This window comes from Drosophila innubila, chromosome X, assembly GCF_004354385.1.
Source record: "Drosophila innubila isolate TH190305 chromosome X, UK_Dinn_1.0, whole genome shotgun sequence".
Classification (NCBI taxonomy): Eukaryota; Metazoa; Arthropoda; class Insecta; order Diptera; family Drosophilidae; genus Drosophila; species Drosophila innubila.
This window is the reverse complement of record NC_047626.1, coordinates 21,892,126-21,913,345: the sequence shown is the minus strand read 5'-3', so window position 1 is coordinate 21,913,345 and position 21,220 is coordinate 21,892,126. Positions and strand designations below refer to the sequence as shown.

Here is a 21,220-nt window from a genome sequence, read left to right as displayed (position 1 = left end):
CTGATGATGACGACCGTGATGATTGTCACAGCGTTGTTGGCATTACATTTTAATTCTCTTCTTTTCTCTTTTTTTTTATATAATTTTCTCTGTGTCTGTTTCTGCTTCTTTTTCTCCTTCTTCTTCTTCGGTTTGAGCTTGTTCTGCTTTTAACTCAGTTGTCAATATTGCTGTTGTTGCTGTTGCTGTTGTTGTTGTACCTGCTGTTATTGCTCAGGTGTGCATTGTCTCACGTTTGTTTATTTATTTGCTTGCTTGATTGCCTCACACATGGTTTGCTTTTCTTTTCTTTTCTTTGTTTCCTTACTCTTTGCTCTCCACTTATTACTGTGACGCTTTTCCATTGCAGTCGCGCCTTAATACTACACTTCACCCCCCTTCCTCCCGTCTCTTTCTCATTTTACGCCTACCCCTTTGCTTGCCCGTCGCCTAAACGATCTATAATTTCAGTTTCGATTTCTATTTGATTTTTGTATTAAAGTTACATTTTGTTGTAAAATCTACCTGAACAATTCTTGGAAATAAACTTATCACTATAATCTTAAGCCTTCTCCTTATCCAATTATTATAACATTTCCTCGCAATTCCTTAACCGTTTTCCATGGTTCATATTATAAGTATAGCCTGTTTTACTTTCAGTTTCAATTTCTAATTTATTTTGAGTTGTGTATTTCAGTTAAATTTGAAGTAACAGTTACTGGAAAAATACTCGAACATGAGTTTGGTACTACAATAGAACCGCTTATATTTCTACAACAGTCACAATATAAATTGGAAATAAGTTTAAGTCTACTATCTAACAGTTTTCCCCCCCACTTACATATTTTTTACTTCTGCCTCACTCACTTCCAAACAATTTCAAATTGAATCATTCCACTGACTTAATATCAACTTTAGATTCAATATATCTTGAGAAAATTTGAGATTTTCCCCTTTCCCTTTTACAGACAATCGACAATTTCCTATTTTTTTTCAATTTTAGTTTCAACAAGAGCTTTGTATTTCCAGTTATCTTTTATATTCGGAAAAAATACTTAAAAATGTGAAAGTGGAGCCGATCAAGTTCGTTTCAAATTATTTGTGATAAACGTGTTCTGCTTTTTTGTTATCTATTAATCGCATCAAGATCGGATAAACATATTGGTATTTAAGGCTGTTTTAAATTATTTAATTGCACCATCGCCTAATAGTATGCAGTAATTTGTTTACCAAAGTTGAAATTAATATATATTGAAATTGTGTAATAAGTATCTTATAGTCGGGGTCTCTACTATAGCCTTTACCGCTTGTTTTACTATAGTTTCAGCTTTATTTAGCAGGAAAAGCTTTAAGCAATAGATAAACATTTAGCAGTCATTCTTCCAATTACAATTTCAACTCCTGTTTCAGTTTGATATTCAGGTTCCAGCTAACGAAAGGGCTGCATGCTTTTGCTGTTGTTGTTGTTGTTGTTGGCAACAAGTGGCTTCAACAGCAGCCAATAAATTGGCTATTAAACTTATCTGGCCATATCCAATTATAAGCGCTTTGGATTTATAGCGGTAAAGTCAACAAAAGCAACAACAGCGACAATGTCGCAAAACAAAAACCAGCATCTAAATAATAATGGCCATAAAGTTGAGAGCGTGGAACGGAGAATGAAACAACCGACAATGGGACAGCTGAGAATTGAGAATTAAATGTCAAGCAACAGCAACAACATCAGCCTCAGCTAAGACATTTAACCAAATGTACTGCGCTAACCGATACCCTGTAAATGCAAGTGCTCAGCTCGAAGCTGAAACATGAATTAGGTTAATTTCATGTGCAACAGTGGCAACTCCATCTTATTGAATTGGCAACACGGCTTAATGGAGTTGCAGTCTCAATTTAAAAAGGTAGCCAGACTACTGGAAATATTTAACTAGTTCACACTGTAGTCATATGCGCTTTTTAAAGATAACGAATACGAATAATGTTACAGAAGTACATGTTATGTTAAGTTATACATGCAGTTGATAAAAACTCGTCTACAAATAGCTAACATTTAAAAGTGTTGTACTTAACGTAGCTAGGAACAGAAATTTCAGAACAACTATGTAGATAAGTTATAGTAAACGTTAAACTTAACATGCAGACGTTAAAAGATCGGCAATAAATAGAAAGCTAGTGAAAACATAGCTAATTAAACTTAAACAAATTTAAATTTTTAAAAACGAGTCGGCTATAGTCGAGATCCCGACCATAGAATACCCGTTACTTATTTCAATATATATTTAAGTACTTTATAAAAATTACTATCTTATAAAATGTACTGCATACTTTTGGGTGCTTGTACTGAAATAATTATTATTAACTTTGGTTAGCTATAACAACCGATCTACTTGTCCGATCTTAAGTGAGATAATAGATATAATTAATAGATACCGTTGATAACCATAGAAAACGTGTTACTTTAAAAACTGTGTTTGTTTATAGCGATTTGCGGGGTGGAAGGGGGCGTGTCAAAAATTTAAAACAAACTTGACCTGTGTGGGGTCTATAGAAACCTGAGTGTCAAGTTTGGTTGCTCTATCTCTTCTGGCCTCTGAGTTCTAGGCGCTCACACGGATAGACACACAGGGCTACATCGACTTTTAATGCTGGTCAAGAATATATATACTTTATAGGGTCGGAGATGCCTTCTTCTCTCTGCTAAATACATACATTCCAACGAACACAATATACCCTTTTACTTATTTTTTAAGTAACGAGTATGAAAAATTACAGCAACAATACTAATAGAATTTAAAGTTTTACATTTAAAAATTTAAATTTAAAATTACTTTGGTACATATTAATAAATTAAAGGGAATCCGTTTGAGGTGCTATTTAAAATCTATTTAAATTGATTTATCCACAGATAAATCCAATAGAAATGTAGAATAATAAAAATATAAAGTCTGAGGCGAGTTTCTAATTAATTCAATACCCCATAGATACCCCTTAAATCATCTAATCGTTTCTAGTTTTGTACATAGAGAAAACTCAGTTGCAGTTCTATTTACAAGGTGCACAGAGATAGAAGAAGAAGAGAGAGGGAGCGATAGAGTTTAGAGCATTGCAACGGCAACTGTTGTTGGCGATGTTGGTGAAAGGCAACAACATCCAGCACAACAGCAACAACACAGCATGCAGGTAAAACAAGAAGAAGAAGAAGAAGAAGAATAAGAACAGCAGAACATGATAATAAAAAAGAACGACAACAATAACAACAGCAACAGCAAAACGTAAAGCAAATAAACAAAACAAAGCAAAGAACAAAACAATGCAGCAATAACAACGATAACAATAACAGCAACAACAACATGGACAGCAACTGCTGTGGCAGAAGAAACAGCTTTTGCCCCAAAGGGGAGAGGAGACATGGGGAGATCGAAGAGGGGATTTTGAATATTTGAATAAATTGAACAACAAATGCAACTCATTCGAATACATTTGAAATTATTGAGTAAAAGCAAAAAAAAAAAAATTGTAAGCTTAGCACAATGAACGAATACGCTACGCAGATGGTGGGCGACTAAAAGATACCCTGTGGAGAATTTTTAGAAAAAATTTATATTGATTGAAATTAAATACGAAAGCAAACAAAGTGTAATGAATGATTTAGCTGTGTTGGGAGTGCTCGACTCAGAGATACCCTGTAAATACAGTCGAACTTCCCTCACTCGAATCACCATCATCCAAAGAAAAAATTCGACTTATAGAGACTTCGAGTTATGAAAGTTTTTTTTTAAGTTTAATAAAAGCGACTACAAATTCATTTATGTTAAATTGTGACTTCTTAATTTGTAATTTTTCTTATCTTATATGGCTTACAAGCTAACTTAAAAAATAGAAAATCAGGAACTCATACATTCAAATTGCGAGCTGTTACATTTTTTGTGTTGTTAAAAGATCAGAATTTAGTTACTTAAATTCATACACTTCAAATTTCTTTTCTCTTACTTCACTATACTTTAACTTTAAAATTTTGTATTATTCTTCAAGCTAAACAGAACTTAAAAAATTGGAAAACAGGAACGAAAATAAAACGCAATTTATTGGTGATTTCCCCGAAAAAATTCGACTTACAGAAGCTCATGTCAACAGTTTTGCTGTAGTTATGGAGAAATTCGACTAATGGAAGTTCAAGTTAAGGAAGTAGAATTACTTGTAATTTGCTCAGTAAACGCGATTTCCACTTAATATTGTTCGAGTTATAGAAGTTCGAGCTAGGGAATTTCGACTGCAGTTTAAAATTAAACTAAAGGGAAAACATTAGATTTAATTTATTAAAAAATAAACCAAATCAAGTTAAGAACAATGTGGAGAATTTATGGTCTTTAATTTAATTTGCTTTTATTTTAGAAGCTGACGATATACTCTTGAAATGCTTAAATTCTATAAAGGGTACAAGCAAGTCTGCTACTGATGTTTTGATGCTCATAAAGATTGATATCAACAATAGCATCTACTGCCTGTTTAATTGGGTTCTTAATTTTACAGGATATATTTGCACAACACTTCACTGAAAACAACTGTAAGTGATTCACAATATCGTTTCGTTACGATTCATTTGATTCATTGACTAATTACGGTTGCAATCGAATCAGCTTTCGTCTGATTAAAGCGAATTACAAAACGAATCAAACGCATTTCCAGCGAAAAAATCTGTGAATGCATTCACTCAATCACACTTGAATACTCGTATTCATTTTGGCTTATCAGCTGCTGCAAATACTGCAACAAAAAGATGAGAAACGACAAGTAAGTACGACACAGTCAAGGTGATCGACTGTTAAATTCCCAGTAGGCGAATCTTCGCAGCAGTTTGTGTAATCACCCTAAATTAAATAAAAACGTATGAACAGAAAAACAATTAAATAGTACAAAAATATTAAAAAATAATAAAAAGAGACAGATTACCACCAAACACACAAAACAGATAATATATATTTGTTTTTGTTATTTTTTTAAAAAATCAATATAAAAGTATAAAAGGATAAAAATAAAGTTTACGGGACAAGCTATAGTCCAAACCTTGACACAAAATATATATATATTTTAAATATATTATCAATTTTAAGCTTCAACGATGAATGGACTATAATGGATATTTGTGATGCGGACTTAAATTTGTAAATTTGAAACAAATTTATGAAAGTCTGTGGCCAAATATGTTTGCTCTACCTCTTATAGTCTCTGAGATCTACGTATTCGCACAGATATATCATATATTTTATTCGGTATAAATATTTTAGAAAAAAAAAAAATTAAATAATTAAAATCTCTGACATCTAGGTATTCATTGGGACAGACAGACATTGTCAGAAACTTATAAGCCTATGTTACCTCTTGATTAATGGGCTAAAGAAAAACTGCAGCAGCTTCTGCTTGCGGCAATGTGGCATTGTGGCATTCTTTGCGGATGTTGAGGTCAAGCTATTGGTCACAGTTACCACTCTCTCTATTACTCTTGCCACCACTCCCCACACCCCCCTTGATGCAGCTGTAGCCTTTTTACCCAAAAAATCTTTGACTCTTCTTCTACTTGCAACACTCGTTCCATGGCCAAGAAGCAGTAAAGAGAAGAAAGAAAAAAAATACACACACACACACACACACAGTTTGGGTCGCTTTTGAGGCATTGACTTTTACACATCGCAGCACATGGCTGGCCAACCACATGCCACATGCCCCATGTCCCATTCCTCATTCCTCAATCCCGATTCCTCAAATCCCCATTCCTCTCAACCACAGTCACAGCACCCAGCGCATCTTACCATGTGTGAGTGTGTGTGTATGTATGTGTGTGTGTGTGTGTGCTCAATTGTAGCCACCATCATCGAGCGCGTGTAAAATCGTAAGACAAACTCACACAATTGACTCGCAGCAACGACGCCAAGAAACTTGCCTTACCGGATTTTGGATGCTGACCCAGCTAGCACCCCTCCCCCTCCCTCCAACCACCCCCCTCGAACTCCACTCACCCTACGCTGTCTTCTCTCAGCAGCTCTTCTTCCCCTTCTCTTCTCCGCACCCGCGCTTCACACACCTGAATGGACCATGGGCAATAGACAAGCTTGGCTTCCCCCTCTCTCTCTCTCTCTCTCTCTCTCTCTCTCTCTTTCTTTCTCCGTCGCTCTCTCTGTCTTCCTTTCCCTTCCCCTTCCACATCTCTTTAAACCCTCTCTCGCTGTCTTAGTTTGTCTTTATCTTTCTCTCTTGTACGCTCTCAGCATTTGTTGTCTCTCTATTGATTTCGTTTTATACAACAAATTCATGACTTTGGAATGTTAGCATGAATGTATGCATGTATCTGTGTGTGTGTGTGTGCGTGTGTGTTATGGGTATGTGTGTGTTAGCAAACAAGTAAAGTAATAAGTAACTTCTTTTATTTTTATTTTTTCGTCTTGAAAGAAGAGAACTGAAAATTCTTGCGCCCATTTTGCTGGACTCTGTGACCCAAAAAGAAATGTTTTTTTTTTAATATCTGAAAATCCAGAAAGATAGCAGAGCATACAACTATATAGTGTCTATATCAATATAAATAGAACTGCATAATAAATAAAGAAACTATCACATGTTTCGGCTAACAACAAAAATTGGTTTCAAATACACTTTTAAAATATTAGTTACATTTATGAAAACTGATTTTAAGTGACTGCGGGTTAAGATCCACATAAAATATACATATTTAAAAAAAAAAGCAATTAGGGATTGTTTAACTATATCTCTTAAATCAGTATAATTTATATTCTTATGCATAAACAAATTTTTAGTTAAAATTCAAGTTTGTTAAGCTTAAAAAACAGAAAGAATAAAAGTTTAAGGACATTAAATCTTTCTATTAAGTTTTTATAATTATATGTAAAATCATCTATCGTGTATTTATAGTTTTCTTATGAAAACATTTTCCCAAAATGCAATTATTTATTTGTAGTTATCTTACATGATTTAATAACAAAAGCAATCCATGCTAGTTTCATATATAACTACACATATTATTATATACAATTAGTTTTATATAATCATTATAATTTACGGTACTCCCCCAGTTTTAGTCTCCAGTACTATCAGCCCAGAGAACGCCCTTCAAACAATAACAAATTCCCATGCAAATGCAGTTTGACAAGCAACGCGGCATTTTAAAGTGTGCTTTATTATCTCTTTCGCATATTATTTATTATTGTTGTTATTTACATAGTTAGTTAGTTAGTTAGTTAGTTAGTTGTGATTTCCACACACTTTACACACAGAGACAAACAAAATCGAATCAAAACTCGTTTCGTTTTCAGGTTAGTTTTTAAGTTTGCCGTTACTTACTTACAGTTTGAGCAGCACTTACGTGGCATACAACGCTGCTCAAGCTGTAATTGTGCACAGTGGTAAAAACGGCTAGATTTACGTACGTTTTTATTAATTTTAATTTTCGAATCTCGACTTAGGTTTTTCTTTGCCTTTTTTTTTGTTTAATTTTAATACAGATATTTATACAGCTGTGAGCTTTCAAGGGCAACGCTTGTTTGCTTCAACTAAAAGCAAAACAAATTATATTTCGTATACTTTTATATGAAATAAATAAAGTAAAAAATATTATCTAAGGTTTAAAGAACATATTAAAATTCAAAAATAGTTTTATTATTTTGTTAATTGTTTTTTTTTTTTTTCATTTATTATATCGGGTGTAAATCTTATTGCTGTTAGTATTATGGTTCAATATGACTGTAAAATAACCAATATATTCTACTGCTTTTTGAAAAATTTCTTTTTTTTTTAAATTTATTTATTAGGATTAATGTCTGTTGCAAATTTCAAATTTAAAATCCCAATATAAAACAATCTATGATAAACATAGTACTCAAAAAAAGAATAGGTAATATATTTGCTACCTTTAGAATAAAAAGGTTTTAAAATCTTCTCTTGCCTGTTTGTTCTCCACTGTGCTGAGTGAGGATTTCTACTTTTAATATGAGACTACTGGTATTTTTCTTTTTTTTTTCTAATTTTTACCCCCATTTAATTTTTGTATTTTAGCAACAACAACAATTTCCAGTTGGTTGACTCGGTTTGGCAGCACTCAACTCAACTCAACTCCCACTTCCCACTTCTCATTCCATTTCCAGTCTATTCCAATGTTTGTTGCCACTTTGCTGCCCAGTTTGCTGCTGTTGTTGTTGTTGCTGTTCTCTATGTGAATTGCTTTGGTTTTCTCTTCGCCTAAGCGACTTTTAACTGCTTGCTGTCATTTTTTTTGTTAGTTGCTGTTGTTTTTGTTGTTATTGTTTCTTTCTTATTTCGTTTTGCACTCTCAAGCCGCCCATTACAAAACGTATTAAATGTATGCAAAAAGAGATGTTAAAATGGGCAAAGCTATCTGTTAATTTCTACACTTTAAAGATTCAGCTGTTATTAACCCGTTACTTTTTTTTTTTTTTGGTTTTAAATTGCCGGCAAAAGCAAAGTATTTTGTTGTTGTTGCTGTTCTACAAATGTATCTGAGCGCTGCGTTTATTGCATAAAAGCTGTCAATTGCCCTTCGCCCCATACCCAAAAAAAAAGCAGTCACAAAAACGAAACGTTGACGTCGCCGTCGACGTCGTCGTCGCTGTCATTGCTGATTCATGGCCCATGTAAAGCTCAGCTGGCAGCTGTAAACGGCAGACACACACACACACACACATGTACAGAAAGATATTTTAGCAAGCATTGCTGTGCACTTACTTAAGCTGCGTCGCAGTTAACTTCGATGTTGAAGTCGCTGTAGTTAAATTTTATGAGCGTCGGCTTTTGATTAAACAAATTCAATTTGTTAGAGAAACAAAAACAAAAACAAAGCAATCACAAACACAAAACCCACAATGAAATAAAACAACAAAAAGCGAGTTAGAACAAAACGCTGGCGCAGCCGCAGTTGCAGTCGCTGTTAGCGTCAACGTCAACGCCAACGTGCGCGCGCGCACACACAGACACACACACACACAGAGGTAATAACGTTAACGCTGAACTTAGTAGACGTATACGCGATTAGGTAAAGCGCCGACAGCGTGAGCACGATACACGATACACGACACGACACGACACGAAAATTAAACGCAACGTAACAAAAAACAAAAAAAAAAAAGGTATAAACAACCGCGACGCTGTGGACGAACCAAAAACGTCGACAGTTGCCGCACAACTGATGTGATTAGTTGACGTTGCGCCGCAGCTGGGCACAGCACAGACAGAGCGTGGAAAAGGGAGAGAGCAAGAGCGAGAGCAAAAGAGTGGAGTGGAGCGTAAAACGTTTGGAGCTGACCACATAACAATTGCAAAAACAAAAGCTGCGCGCGATGCTCAAACCGAGCAGACTAACTACGATTGACAGGCAGAAAGAGAGAGAGAGCGTAAGAGAGCGCGCTTCAAACGACTGGAACATCGCAGTTTTGTAGCCACTGGCAGTGTAGTGGATTTTGTCAACTAAAACTTAACAAAACCAAAACAGCTGACAGCTGAGTGGACTCAGTCTAAGAGAGATTGCACCCAACAGTATGTTAATTAACTGTTATTAACATAGAGATATGCAAAGCTTTCAAAACTGTAATCATAGTTTATGCTTGACAAACTGTAAAGGTGAATGCAATTAATGGAAAGAGTTTTTTGGGAAATTATTCGGTATCTTGCTAAAGTTTGTATAATTTAACAAGATTTTTATTTATCCAGATCAATAAATCGGTGTGAAGTTGAATTATATGCGTTTACCTCGTTTTCTAAGGTGCTTTTTCGTATTCTGAGAACATTTTTGGAACTTTTTAGGAATTTAAGCAGAAGAATTCCATATGCAACTTCTGTTGGTCCAGTTCTTGTTATTTTAAGACATTAGAAATACCAACCACGAATTCATTTTTTTATGAGTAGACTTTCAGAATAATTGATCGATTCCTTGCACTGGCAAAGCTAGATCTATCAATGCCATTTTCAATGAACCATATCAATATATTAATTTCTCTTTAAAATCAACTTGAAAGAGAATCTCCAGGACTTGGGACATACGGGTTACAGGTCCTTAGAAACTTAAAAGAGTCCAAGAATGTGCAGTTCTTAGGCCATTTACTTAATTCCCATGTGGGAAGCCTTACCTAACTTACTTCACTGGCGTCTTCAAAAACAAAAGATTCAGCAGAATTTAGTTTTCCCCGATAAAAAATTAATTTTCTTTCTAGATTCCTCTCAAGATCTTACTTAGATCATATTCAAGATACTATTCATGATTGTTTTTATCTCCAAGAAATCTAAGAAGACCAGATGGGAATTCTTTAAAAAATAGCTTTGAATTAGATTGGAAGTAGATTAAATAAGAAATAATTTTTCAACTCTCTGGGTCTGGCTCAAAAAATCATTTGCAAAATCTTCGTTAAGATTCTTTCCAAGAGATCTTCCACAATAAATCCCAACATCTCCGATTTCGAATTCTCATAAGGGATCTCTTAATATTTTTTTTTTCAAAATCTCTTCTGAAATATCTTAAAATTTAAATAGAAAGCAGGTGTCATAGGCCTTAGGCAGTTAAAATGCAACTTTGAGCAAAATTTAACATTTGCCTATTATAGTGTTATTAACAATACGAATTATTTTTAAAAAAAACTTACCCAGTCTGGAATCATTTTTCTTGCGCACACGCAAACAAATTGTGCAGGATTTGATGCACTAAAAACGGGAAAATAAAAAAGTTTTCAATTAGTTTCCAAGTAACTACATATATTTCGATATTTAGATAGTTATCGATAAACCAAAGAACAAAAAAAACAATACTTACATCATGGATGTGACGTATGGCCTCGGTGCGCGATATATTATCGAGGGTCAGGCCATTAACCTCGAGTATCTCATCGCCCACTTCCAGATTATCGCGATCGGACGGTGAGCCATATAATTTAATTTTACCCTCCGCATTCTCAACGAGAATGATAACATATCCAGATAGTTCGACAACTTGTTGCTGCAAGTACAAAATCGAGTAAAAGGATGAGAAGTGACAAACCGAGACAGAGCAAGAGAAAGGGAGGGGAGTATGGGAGAAAATACGTAAAGAAAGAGTATATGATTATATTACGCTTGTCTGGAAAATTGCCTTTGTGTGTTGCATTAACTTTTCACTCCTTTTGCTCATAAAGTCATTTGCATAAATGCTACAAAATGTTAAATGTTTTAAGGCGGGGAGGCGTGACAGACAGATGAGGAGCTAGGGGGGTTGAGTGGGGGAGAGGGGGGGACAGAGCAAAAACAAATTAATTATACACAAATGAGGGATAACTTTTGACTAACTTTCCATTTTCATTTAACTGCCTCTTTCTTTAGCTTTTCGCCCTGTCCTTTCTCCCCTCCCTTAAACCCACAACCATCAGTCGCAGCAGGAGTCGCAATTTCTGCTTCTGTTTCTTGTGTAGGCGTTCAATTTCTATATATGTGTGTAGGTGTGTGTGTGCGTGTGTGTGTGTGCGTGTGTGTTGTTGGGAAGTTTTGGCCCATTATTGCTTGGGCTGGCTCGCTATGTTAATTACAACAAATTATGCTCGTGTGGCAATGCGTGAGGCCAATCCCCACAACCACCCTCATTACCCCTACCCCCCCCTCCTTCCTCCCTTTTCACTACGCTGCTGTATTGCCACATAGTGTAAGTTCTAACATCGCCTCTGCTTTTGTCAGCCTCCTCTCTTATCCACTCACTGGGTTACGCCCACCTTGCAACCACATTTTAACCGTATCCAGAATGTCTAAATACCAGAACGACTTTGTCACACTCCCCCCTCTCTCTCTCTCTCTCTCCCCCCCCATTCGTCACCACTCTTCTCTCATCTTTAAAAGTTGTCTGGCGTAAATGTTAATAGCGTTAATGAGCTTCTTTGACTTTTAGTTATTAATAACAAATCAAGTTTACAGTTTTACTGATTATTGTGAACGGTAAGAGGTAGAAGTCTAAAGTTTTAACACAATATAGCTAAGGCACATTATGGTTTCCTTAGCTTGTTACTCTTTTTTTTGCAATATTCGAAAGCTGGACATACAATACAAATTTCGGCATTAATTTGCATTACTTGGAAATTTATTTTCTTAATTTTTTATGCATTTCTAACAGGCCTAACTACTTAGCTGCTTAAGTTAAATCCATACCAATTTAAATTAGTTGTTAAGCAGTAAAAATTTCAAATAGAAAAAAAAAAAAATTTGCAGGGTTCCAATTTTTTTCCAGCCTTAAAGACACACAAATGGCGCTGAGCTGAAAGGTGAAAGGTTAAATGAGACACAGAGAGAAAGAGACAGAGCATCAGCGAATAAGCCGCAAATGATCAAGCACAGGGCGTAAAGGGCACAGGGCGAAAAGGACAGCCCAGTGGGGGTGGGGGGAGGTCAAAAGGAGGGTCGAGGGTCACAGAAAGCACGCAAAGCGAATGCTGCGGCAATTGCGGTTGAGAGAGTGTGTGTGTGTGTGTGTGTACACAAAAGTATTGGGCGGCGATTGGGCGTGGCAAAAGTGCAATTGTTGCAAGGCTAGGCACGCGCCGCAACACGGAATGCAATGGCAACAACAATAACAGCAACAACAACAACAAAAGCGACAACAACGACAAACAAGCAAACAAAACACTCGACAAAGCAAAACTCAAGCGAACAAAACTCGAGTCGAGTTGAGTTGGCAAACAGCCAGAGCGACAGAAAGAGACAGACAGATAGGGAGAGAGAGAGACAAGGAGAGGCAAAAAAAAACCAATAATAACAACAACAACAGCAGCAACAACATTGATAATTTCAATTTTTTACTTTTTTTTACTTGATTAGCCGCTTGGCGCTTAAGCCAAAAGGAAGAAAAAATTATGGACAGCAAAAAAATTTAACAATTCTACACTCAAATCTGCTACCCATAAAATAAAAATTTTAAGAATTAAAAAAATTAAGTTCAGTAAAAAAGATTATAAATTAAGAAATTGTATAATAATAATTTTTGTTAATTCAATGAAATATAATATGAAATTAGTGTAACAACACAAATCAAATCTCTACAATCAAATGTCCTAACCTTAAAATAAAAAATGTGAGAGTTTAAAAAAATTTTCAGTTAAATTAAGTAAAATCTATTATGCAATTTAAAAATTTAAGACAAATTAAGTTTATTTTTGAATAAAATATATTATGAAAACAGTTAAACGAACCAAAAAAAAAATTATGGACAAAATATGTAAAAACTCTGTGTAAAAGATACCCTATAAAATAAAAAAAAAAAAATAAAGAATAAATAAAGTGAAATTAACTGAGATCAGTTCAAGAAATGGCTGGATGGATAAAACAAGTCCAGTTTGCTCAACTCTGAATTACCTAGTACCCAGGTAATAGATACCCTATAAAAAATGAATTAAAGAGAAAATAATTTAATTATCAAATAAAATTAGTTTGCATAAATTGAATTAATAAAAATTACTCAAAAGTTAAAATGATCTAAAATATTCTGCTTCTAGCTCTTTCATACATTTTGGCTGTTACTTGTATTTCTCCATACCTAATAGACCGTTTGTTTGTTTTAAGTACAGGGTCTTAAAAAGTAAAGCAGCGACATAATTCAGCTACAGCCGGATGCGGGCACTCAGCACCCACACATACACACACTCACACACACATACATGGCATACATGTGCAAATATGTGTTTGTGTGTGTGTGTGTGTGTGTGGGTTTATGTTTTATGCTCTGAGGCATGTGGAGGACACACAAAGCGGCGACATGGACACTAAAGTGGAGCACAGTCGCAGTCGCAATACCTCCCCACCCTACCCTTGACCCCTTACCCACCCTACTTTCTCACTCCCTCAGTCTCCAGCACCTTCTTAAGCTCCCGCTTGCCGCACTCGAATGAAAAATGACAGCAATTACGCTTAAATTATGCGTTTGTTTTCATATAGAGCGTCCTTGTCAGTTGTTGTTGTTGTTGTTATACTTAAAGCTCATTTCACACATTGACACATAGACAGAAAAAGGGAGAGCACGAAAGAAATACAAATAAAGAGAGAAGAACAGTTGCACAACACTAAAAGATGGGCGACAACTTTATAAAATGCTCTAACGTCAAAAATTAATGTCTGTGAGCTTGTTCATGGAATGGAAAGAAAGTGGCGAGAAGAGCTTGAAAACGGGAGGAGAGAGCAAGAAGATGGACGGTGAGAGGGAGAGAGCAAAACAGGAAAAAAGATTAAGGAGACAGGGCAAAGAAAGAGGAAAAAAAAGAAAGTAGGAGAAAATAGAGAGAAGAAAGAGAAAGGAAAAAAATGATGCCAGGCAGAAGAAGAATGAAGACTTTAGTATTTCCCAATAACAATCCTGAGATTTATTTAGAAAAAATAAAAGACAACACAGCAATTAAGTTAGCAAAGTGCAATTAAATTTTGCTATAAAAAAATAAATAAGTGAAATAAGTGTTGATTTATTTATAGAACTTAGATTTCATACATTTATCTAAAGATAAATTCGAAATAATGGTGACTTTTTAGCTGCTTCTTCTTCAACTGAAGTCCCATTATGAAAACATAATTTAGAAAATGCAACATCTCAATTTAATGGGTTTATTCATGTAGATGCCCTCAAAAGTATGCTAAGTTCCTAATATTTATTGTTCCTGTTTTGCTAGTTCAGTTTATTTATGTTATTTAATGCAATTTCTCTTTATTTTTCTTTATTAAATGGTTCCTCATACGAATTCCGAAACTTGTTTATGAAATTAAAAAAAAAAAAAAGAATAAAGTTTTAGAAATCTAAAAAAAGGAAAATAAAAGTTATAAATCATACATTAGGAATTTCACCTAACAAAAATATTCAAATATTGCAAGTCAAAAATTGTGAAATTCAAATAAGAAAAGTAGTTTTCATTAGACATTATGCATTTAAATCATCGTGTAAATCGGGAATAAGTCACACAAATTTGTTTGCAAACATATATACATAGATATGTATGTAAGTATGTGTGTGTGTGTGTGTATGTGTCTGGGCAGAGCATCTGTTGTGCGGCCAAACGTAGGCTATTACTTTGACTTGATTGCTAATCACACACATACACACAGAGAAAGAAAGAAAGAGAGAGAGAGTCGCACAATAAGAACAACAACATGCACAATGACAGAAAACACTTGACTTGTCATATTTGACATATAAATGGCATAACAAATCTCTGGATATTGTTTTAAATGATGCACACACACACACACACACACATACTCGCTCGCGTACAAACAAAAAGCATGCAAACAGCGACGGCGACGACGACGTCGACGTTGGCAGCGACGCGACGCGACGCTGGCTAATCAGACAAACGTCTAGGACACAAGAGTGTGTGAAAGATAGAAGATAGAGCGCTCGATGGCTGAGTGGGAGAGTGGGAGAGTGGCAGAGCGGGAGAGTGCGAAGGAGAGTAAGAGAGCGCGCAGAACGGAGAGCATTGCTAAGCCGGCTTGCGGTGGCTGCTGAGTGTAGACTTTGCTGCCAGTCGAACGTGTGTGTAGAGTCTTGCAGTCTCCCACCACACACAAAAAAAAAGAAAGAATCAAAAGTAATACATAAAATAAAAATAAAATAAAAAGGAAAGGAAATTTAAGAAGAAAAAAAAGTATTGCAAATTATTGTTGACCAGCTGCCTGCTAAGTATATGTATGTTATTGTTGTAACTTTGTGTAGACTTTTTCGGCTGTTCGTTTCGGTCGGCTCAGTCAGCTGCGCTGCCAGCGTATGTAGCTGAGCTGCGGTCCAGTTTGTTGATGACATGCGCAATGTCTGCACACAGACACCCACACACACACACATATGTGTGTGCAGGCAGAGACACATGTGCGCTGCCAGCGTCGACGTCATCGTCGCCTGCGTTATGCGGCCTGTGTTTTGTGAATTAAAAGCAGACACGCACGCACACACACACACACACGCACGCACACACACGCACACACACGCACCTAATGAAGCAAATGTTCCGTTACTACACGAAAAACAACAACAATAAGAACAACAAAAGCAGCAGCGCAAAAAACTTTTCGTATTTCATGGCAATAGTTGCAAAGTTTTGACAACTTGGCGAGAAGGACGTGTGACGTGATGGGTAGCAGGGGTACCGGGGGGAGGGGGGAATGTTATAAGACGCCTCTAGCGTAATTTACACTTTGACACACACACACACACGCTCTCGCATAAGTGAAAATGTGTCGACGCTTTTCCCGTTCGGGTTCGTTCAATGTTTATTATGTTGCATACTTTTCAGCGGCATGCAGCAAAATCTCTTGCAATGTGCTTTCAACTTTAATTGATAATAAATAACTAATTTATAAAAGTTTTCAACAATTGCTTGGCATTAAAACTTTGCTTAATTGTTGTCGTTATCAAAGTTAATCGTTCTCCAGTCGAAAATGACTTTAAAAAACTTATCAATTTTTTTTTTAAATACATCATATTGAATTAAAATACTTTATTTTATACAATTTATTTATTGTGTCTATATATTCTATTTTTTTAAACCCCAACTGCAATAAATCGAGCTATTGTTATCGCTATTGGGCTGAAATACTTGAAGATGCTTAAAAAATAAAAGCTCGAATTTCGCAACTAACCCTGAAAGATTTGCAATATATAAGTTAACTTGATTAGTTTAACTTAAGTTTTTAATTTGATTTTATTTTATTTTTTATATACAGTGACTCCCAGCTTATTTGTTTTACAAGTCTAACATATTACAAATTTGAAATGAGTTTATATTTAAAATTAAAGCGAAGTTAGTTTTTGTTAAGCTATAATTTCAGTTAATTTTTAATTGTATTTAAGCAATAAAAAAAAATGATTAAAATTTAGTGGGTCAAATAAGCTGAGAGCTATTGTATTTTATTTCTTACACCTTAAATACCCTGCACTTCTTTACAAAATGCTTAAGCCTATTTATTTTGCTCTGAAATTTGCTCGTTCAAGTAAAGTTTTTAAAATCTTTAAATAATTAAAGTACTAAAAAGCTTTCATATCACATTACCCTGATTGCTTACCACAGGGTATATATTTAAGCCGTTAGCTATAGTAAAATTACTTTCAGTTGAAAAACCCACATCAAAAGCGACCACAAATCGCCTATTTATTAAGTTACTATACAGAGACTACGGAAAGTGTGCAATTAATTTTCGATTTGGACCCGTTGAGTGACTCTTCATCAAATAGCCATGATCAAAATGAATCAAAAAAGAATAAAAAAAAAAAATGGGGGATTTTGGCCAACGGAATGCAATTTGCATTTAAGTAGCAAACAGCGGCAGCTGCTGTGACAACACCAACAATAACAACAAGTAAGCGAATTTGCATAAGGCTGACAAAAAGCTCGCTGTGAAGTTATAAAGCAAGCAGCTGCTGTGCGTAGTTACCTCCCCTTCTCCTTCCCCTTCCCCCTTCCCCCTTCCCCTGTCCAACAATCTGATGCTCCTCTACAAGCTCCTTAAGAGCACTATGGAAGCTCTGCCAATTTTTCTGGCATTAATCTACGTTATACAAGTATGCAAATTAAAGAATTTTTAATAAAAATTGTTATCTAACATACCAAAAAGTTGAATGGCTCAGAAAGTGCAGTAATTGGGTAAAAATTGTATGGGAATTTTTAAATTTGTCAAGGAACCACATAGTTTGAGTGAGAAATTTGCTACTAGTATTTTCATTCACTAGTCTGGCAGAATCAGTTCGTTTATCTTGAAAAAAGGCTGCAAAACCACCATAATTTTGGTAATGGTTTGTCTCCATGGTTCGAATGTCAAAAAATATTACTCAAAATACGAAAATTATAAAAAAATAAAAATAACAAGCTTTGAAAAAAAAATACTAGGAAGACCAAAACTAGGAAACAAAAATTGGGAATAATGATAAAAGGCATTTAAAATTGGGAAGACAAAAATAAAAAAAAAACAAATATAAGGAAAACAAAACTTAGCAAAATAAAAATGGGAAATCAAAAAATAAGGAAAAAAATTTGGAAAGACATAAATAATAAAAAGTCAAATCAAAAATATTTTAAATTATTTTATATATTTGAATTAATTTGAATTGAATTTGAATTTGAATTAAATTGATTTAAAAAATTTAATAATCAAATATAAGAGCTATTTGAAAACAAAAATCCAAATTAACAATTAAAACTTTGTATTTTTAGTAAAAATTGTTAATAGATAATCTACACATTTCAACCCATTAAAAAAGAACTATAGCTGGATCTTTCTGATTTATTCAGTTAATATACTTCTTAAAAATTATTACTTCTTGATTGATTGAATAATGTTAAATAATTCCCATAGTGCACAAGTTGCTGTACCTTCTTCTCAAACAGCTTCTCCTTTAACAATCTACACCTCCTCTACAAGCTGCTCCACAGTTGTCTCCATAACTCTTCCCCCCTTTCCTCTCTTCGCTGCCACTTCAGACTGCAGTCATCGCTTTGCAGCTGGCAAAAATGACAAAACAAAAAATGCGTTGCCGACTTTTTTTCAAATATACTTTTTTTTTTTTGCCTTTGCTGCAGCCTATGATTCTCTGTTGTTGTGCATGTGCATGTGTGTGTATGTGTGTGTAAGCAGCTGTTGTTGTCGCTTATGATGACAATATGTAATGACAAACGGAGATTTTTACTGGCTTTTTATGACTTATTCACACGCTCGCTCACGCACACTTATGCACAGCTCACACACACACATGCACAGAGAGACAAGCTTGCATGCCAACACTCTCACACACACTCACACACACACACACTCGCTGTCGTTGTCGTCGTCAACTCGACTTCAAATTGTGACGGGCAAGGCCAAAAGCAGCAGCTGCCAAATCCACCCCAACCCCTCCCCTCCCCTCCCACCCCAACCCACACGCTCCCACACTTGGCAGTGCCCTTCAATGTCTCCCACTCTCCATGTCTACCTCTCCCACCCACTTATTCTTCCACTCTCCCGCTCTCCCGCTCTCCACTCTTACTTTTTGTAGGCAGACTACAGCTGACTGCGATGCTGTTGCTGTTGTTCAAGAGAGAGACAGCTGTGTATGTGTGTTTGTATATGTGTGAATGTGTGTGCCAAGTGTGTGTCTCACAAAAACGGCAATGTTTAATTAAAAGCGATAGCAACAAAACGAAACGCGTGAAAGTCGCTGCGATGCAAATGTAAGAAAAGCGACTGAAATGTGAGTAAAACAAAAGTTACACGGGAAAAAATAGTCAGGTGTGTTATAAAAATTTTTTGAATAGCACAAAGCAATCCAAAGGCAAGCAAGAAATTTAATTGAATACATTTTTTTTTAATTAAATAAAAATGCATAGTATAAATATTTAGTAAAATTTAATAACTTTTTTTTTGACTTCGAAAAATTAAATCTCTGACATTAGAAGAAGACCGACATTTCTAACGGTTGTTTTGAAAAGCAATTATCTTCATAAGCTTTAGAAATTTTTGGAACACTCTGGAATAAATCATTTTAAAATTTAATTTTAAAATTCAAGATTTTAGCATGTATTTTTAATTTTTGTATCCAGAATATAAAATTAAGACAACAAAAAAACTCAAAGAAAACATAAATATTTGATCTAACTAAAAAAAATCTTACCCGAAAGCCCCCAAATTTTTTATAGTCTTAAAACATTTTAGTATTAGAATATCTGGGATTACCGTACTTTTTCCCGAATTTTTTTTTCTGTGTACTCATCAACCCCCTCTCCCTCTCCCTACCCCATTAAGTGGTATTGCAGTTGGTGATATGATGAAGGGTGTGTAGAATTTTAAGACAGCTGAAAGACTGTAGATGGTTTTAGAGTTGCCACAAATTTTAAGACAGCTGAAAGACTGTAGATGGTTTTAGAGTTGCCACAAATTTAACGCTTTTGAGTGAAATTTAAATCAATAAGCCTTTTGGTTTATTAAAATGATATTCCCACCACGCTGCCCCTTACTCTACACTCCCTCCACCCTTTCTCTGTTGGTGGCATTTCAATCATGGAGAAATTATTGTAGCATAACCGCAGGCGGCATGACAATAACTAAATGCTGCAATTAGCTAAAGCAAATCCTGCATATTTCTATATTTATTTGATATGTGATTTCTCTTGTGGTTCATTTAAGTGTTGGAATGTTCTCTCTCTCTCTCTCTCTCTCTCTCTCTCTCTCTCTCTCTCTCTATCTCTTTCTCACGCTTTCTCTTTTTCTGTCTTTTAAGGAGAATTTTAAGCATTCAACAATCAGAGATGAGTAATTACGTGTACTTGGAAAACCATTTGACCACAATCAATCAAATTAATTCATTCCATTTGGTTTTATACACATGTCCAGGCAGTGGGAATTCTGTGGAACTTAAATTGTTGTGGATTGCGTTGTGATTGATTGACATTTAAATATTGATGAATAATTCGAATTATTCATTCACTTCCAAGTACGTAAAATTTCAGTTGTAAATTCAATTCTTTTGAAATGCCATGAATATTGCCATATGTTAGATACTTGCAAGAAATGAAAACAATCAGGAAGAAAGATAAAAAAAACGAAAAGAGAAGAGAAGAAGAAAGAGTTGGAGCAGTCGAAAAGACAGACAGAATCAGACGAATGATGAAAGAAAGAGTGGTATGAAATGAGATTAAAACGAAAGCGGAAAAGACAGAAAAATAACATAAGAAAGAAAAGTTAAAAGAAGCATCAAGAAAAAAGAGACGAGATTTTCATAGTCACAAAAATAGAGAAAGAAAGAAAGATGGAGAAGGAGAATTAAAGGAAAGGTTAAACTTTCAGAGAAAAAGAGAAAGAAAGAGAGTAGAAAAAAATTTAAAGAAGATAGAGAAAGAAAAAAAACTTCCTTATTGGTAGAATAATAGAGACATAAAAACGAGATAAAAGACAGACAGACGAAATAAGAAAAATATAGAGAAAAAATAGAAGAAAAAGAAATTGAATAACTTACAGAAAGAAAATAAACCAAAGTATGATAAAAAAAAAAGAAATAGAAAAAGACTGACATACAAAAACATAGAAAAAAGGAGAAAACAAAATACAATTTTTTAAATACATAGAGAGAGGAAGAAAAAATATATTTCAACGATGTAGAAAAAAAGGACGGAAAATGGAAAATATGGACAGAAAGACAAATAATAATGAAAAAAACAACTAAATAGAAAAAAAAACAGTGAGTGAGAGAGAAATAAAAACTGGAGGTTTGGAGACC

The 21,220-nt window shown here is 34.8% G+C and overlaps 1 protein-coding gene across 1 annotated transcript in view; it reads right to left on the bottom strand.

Moving 5' to 3' along the window:
* LOC117788287 overlaps nucleotides 1-21,220 on the bottom strand; it is a 36,779-nt gene that overhangs the window by 12,544 nt on the left and 3,015 nt on the right. The window contains exons 2-3 of the mRNA XM_034627009.1: nucleotides 10,799-10,981; nucleotides 10,632-10,689 (exon numbers count right to left, since the gene is read on the bottom strand). Coding sequence (XP_034482900.1) covers nucleotides 10,632-10,689; nucleotides 10,799-10,981 — 241 coding nt within the window. The remainder of the gene's footprint in view (nucleotides 1-10,631; nucleotides 10,690-10,798; nucleotides 10,982-21,220) is intronic.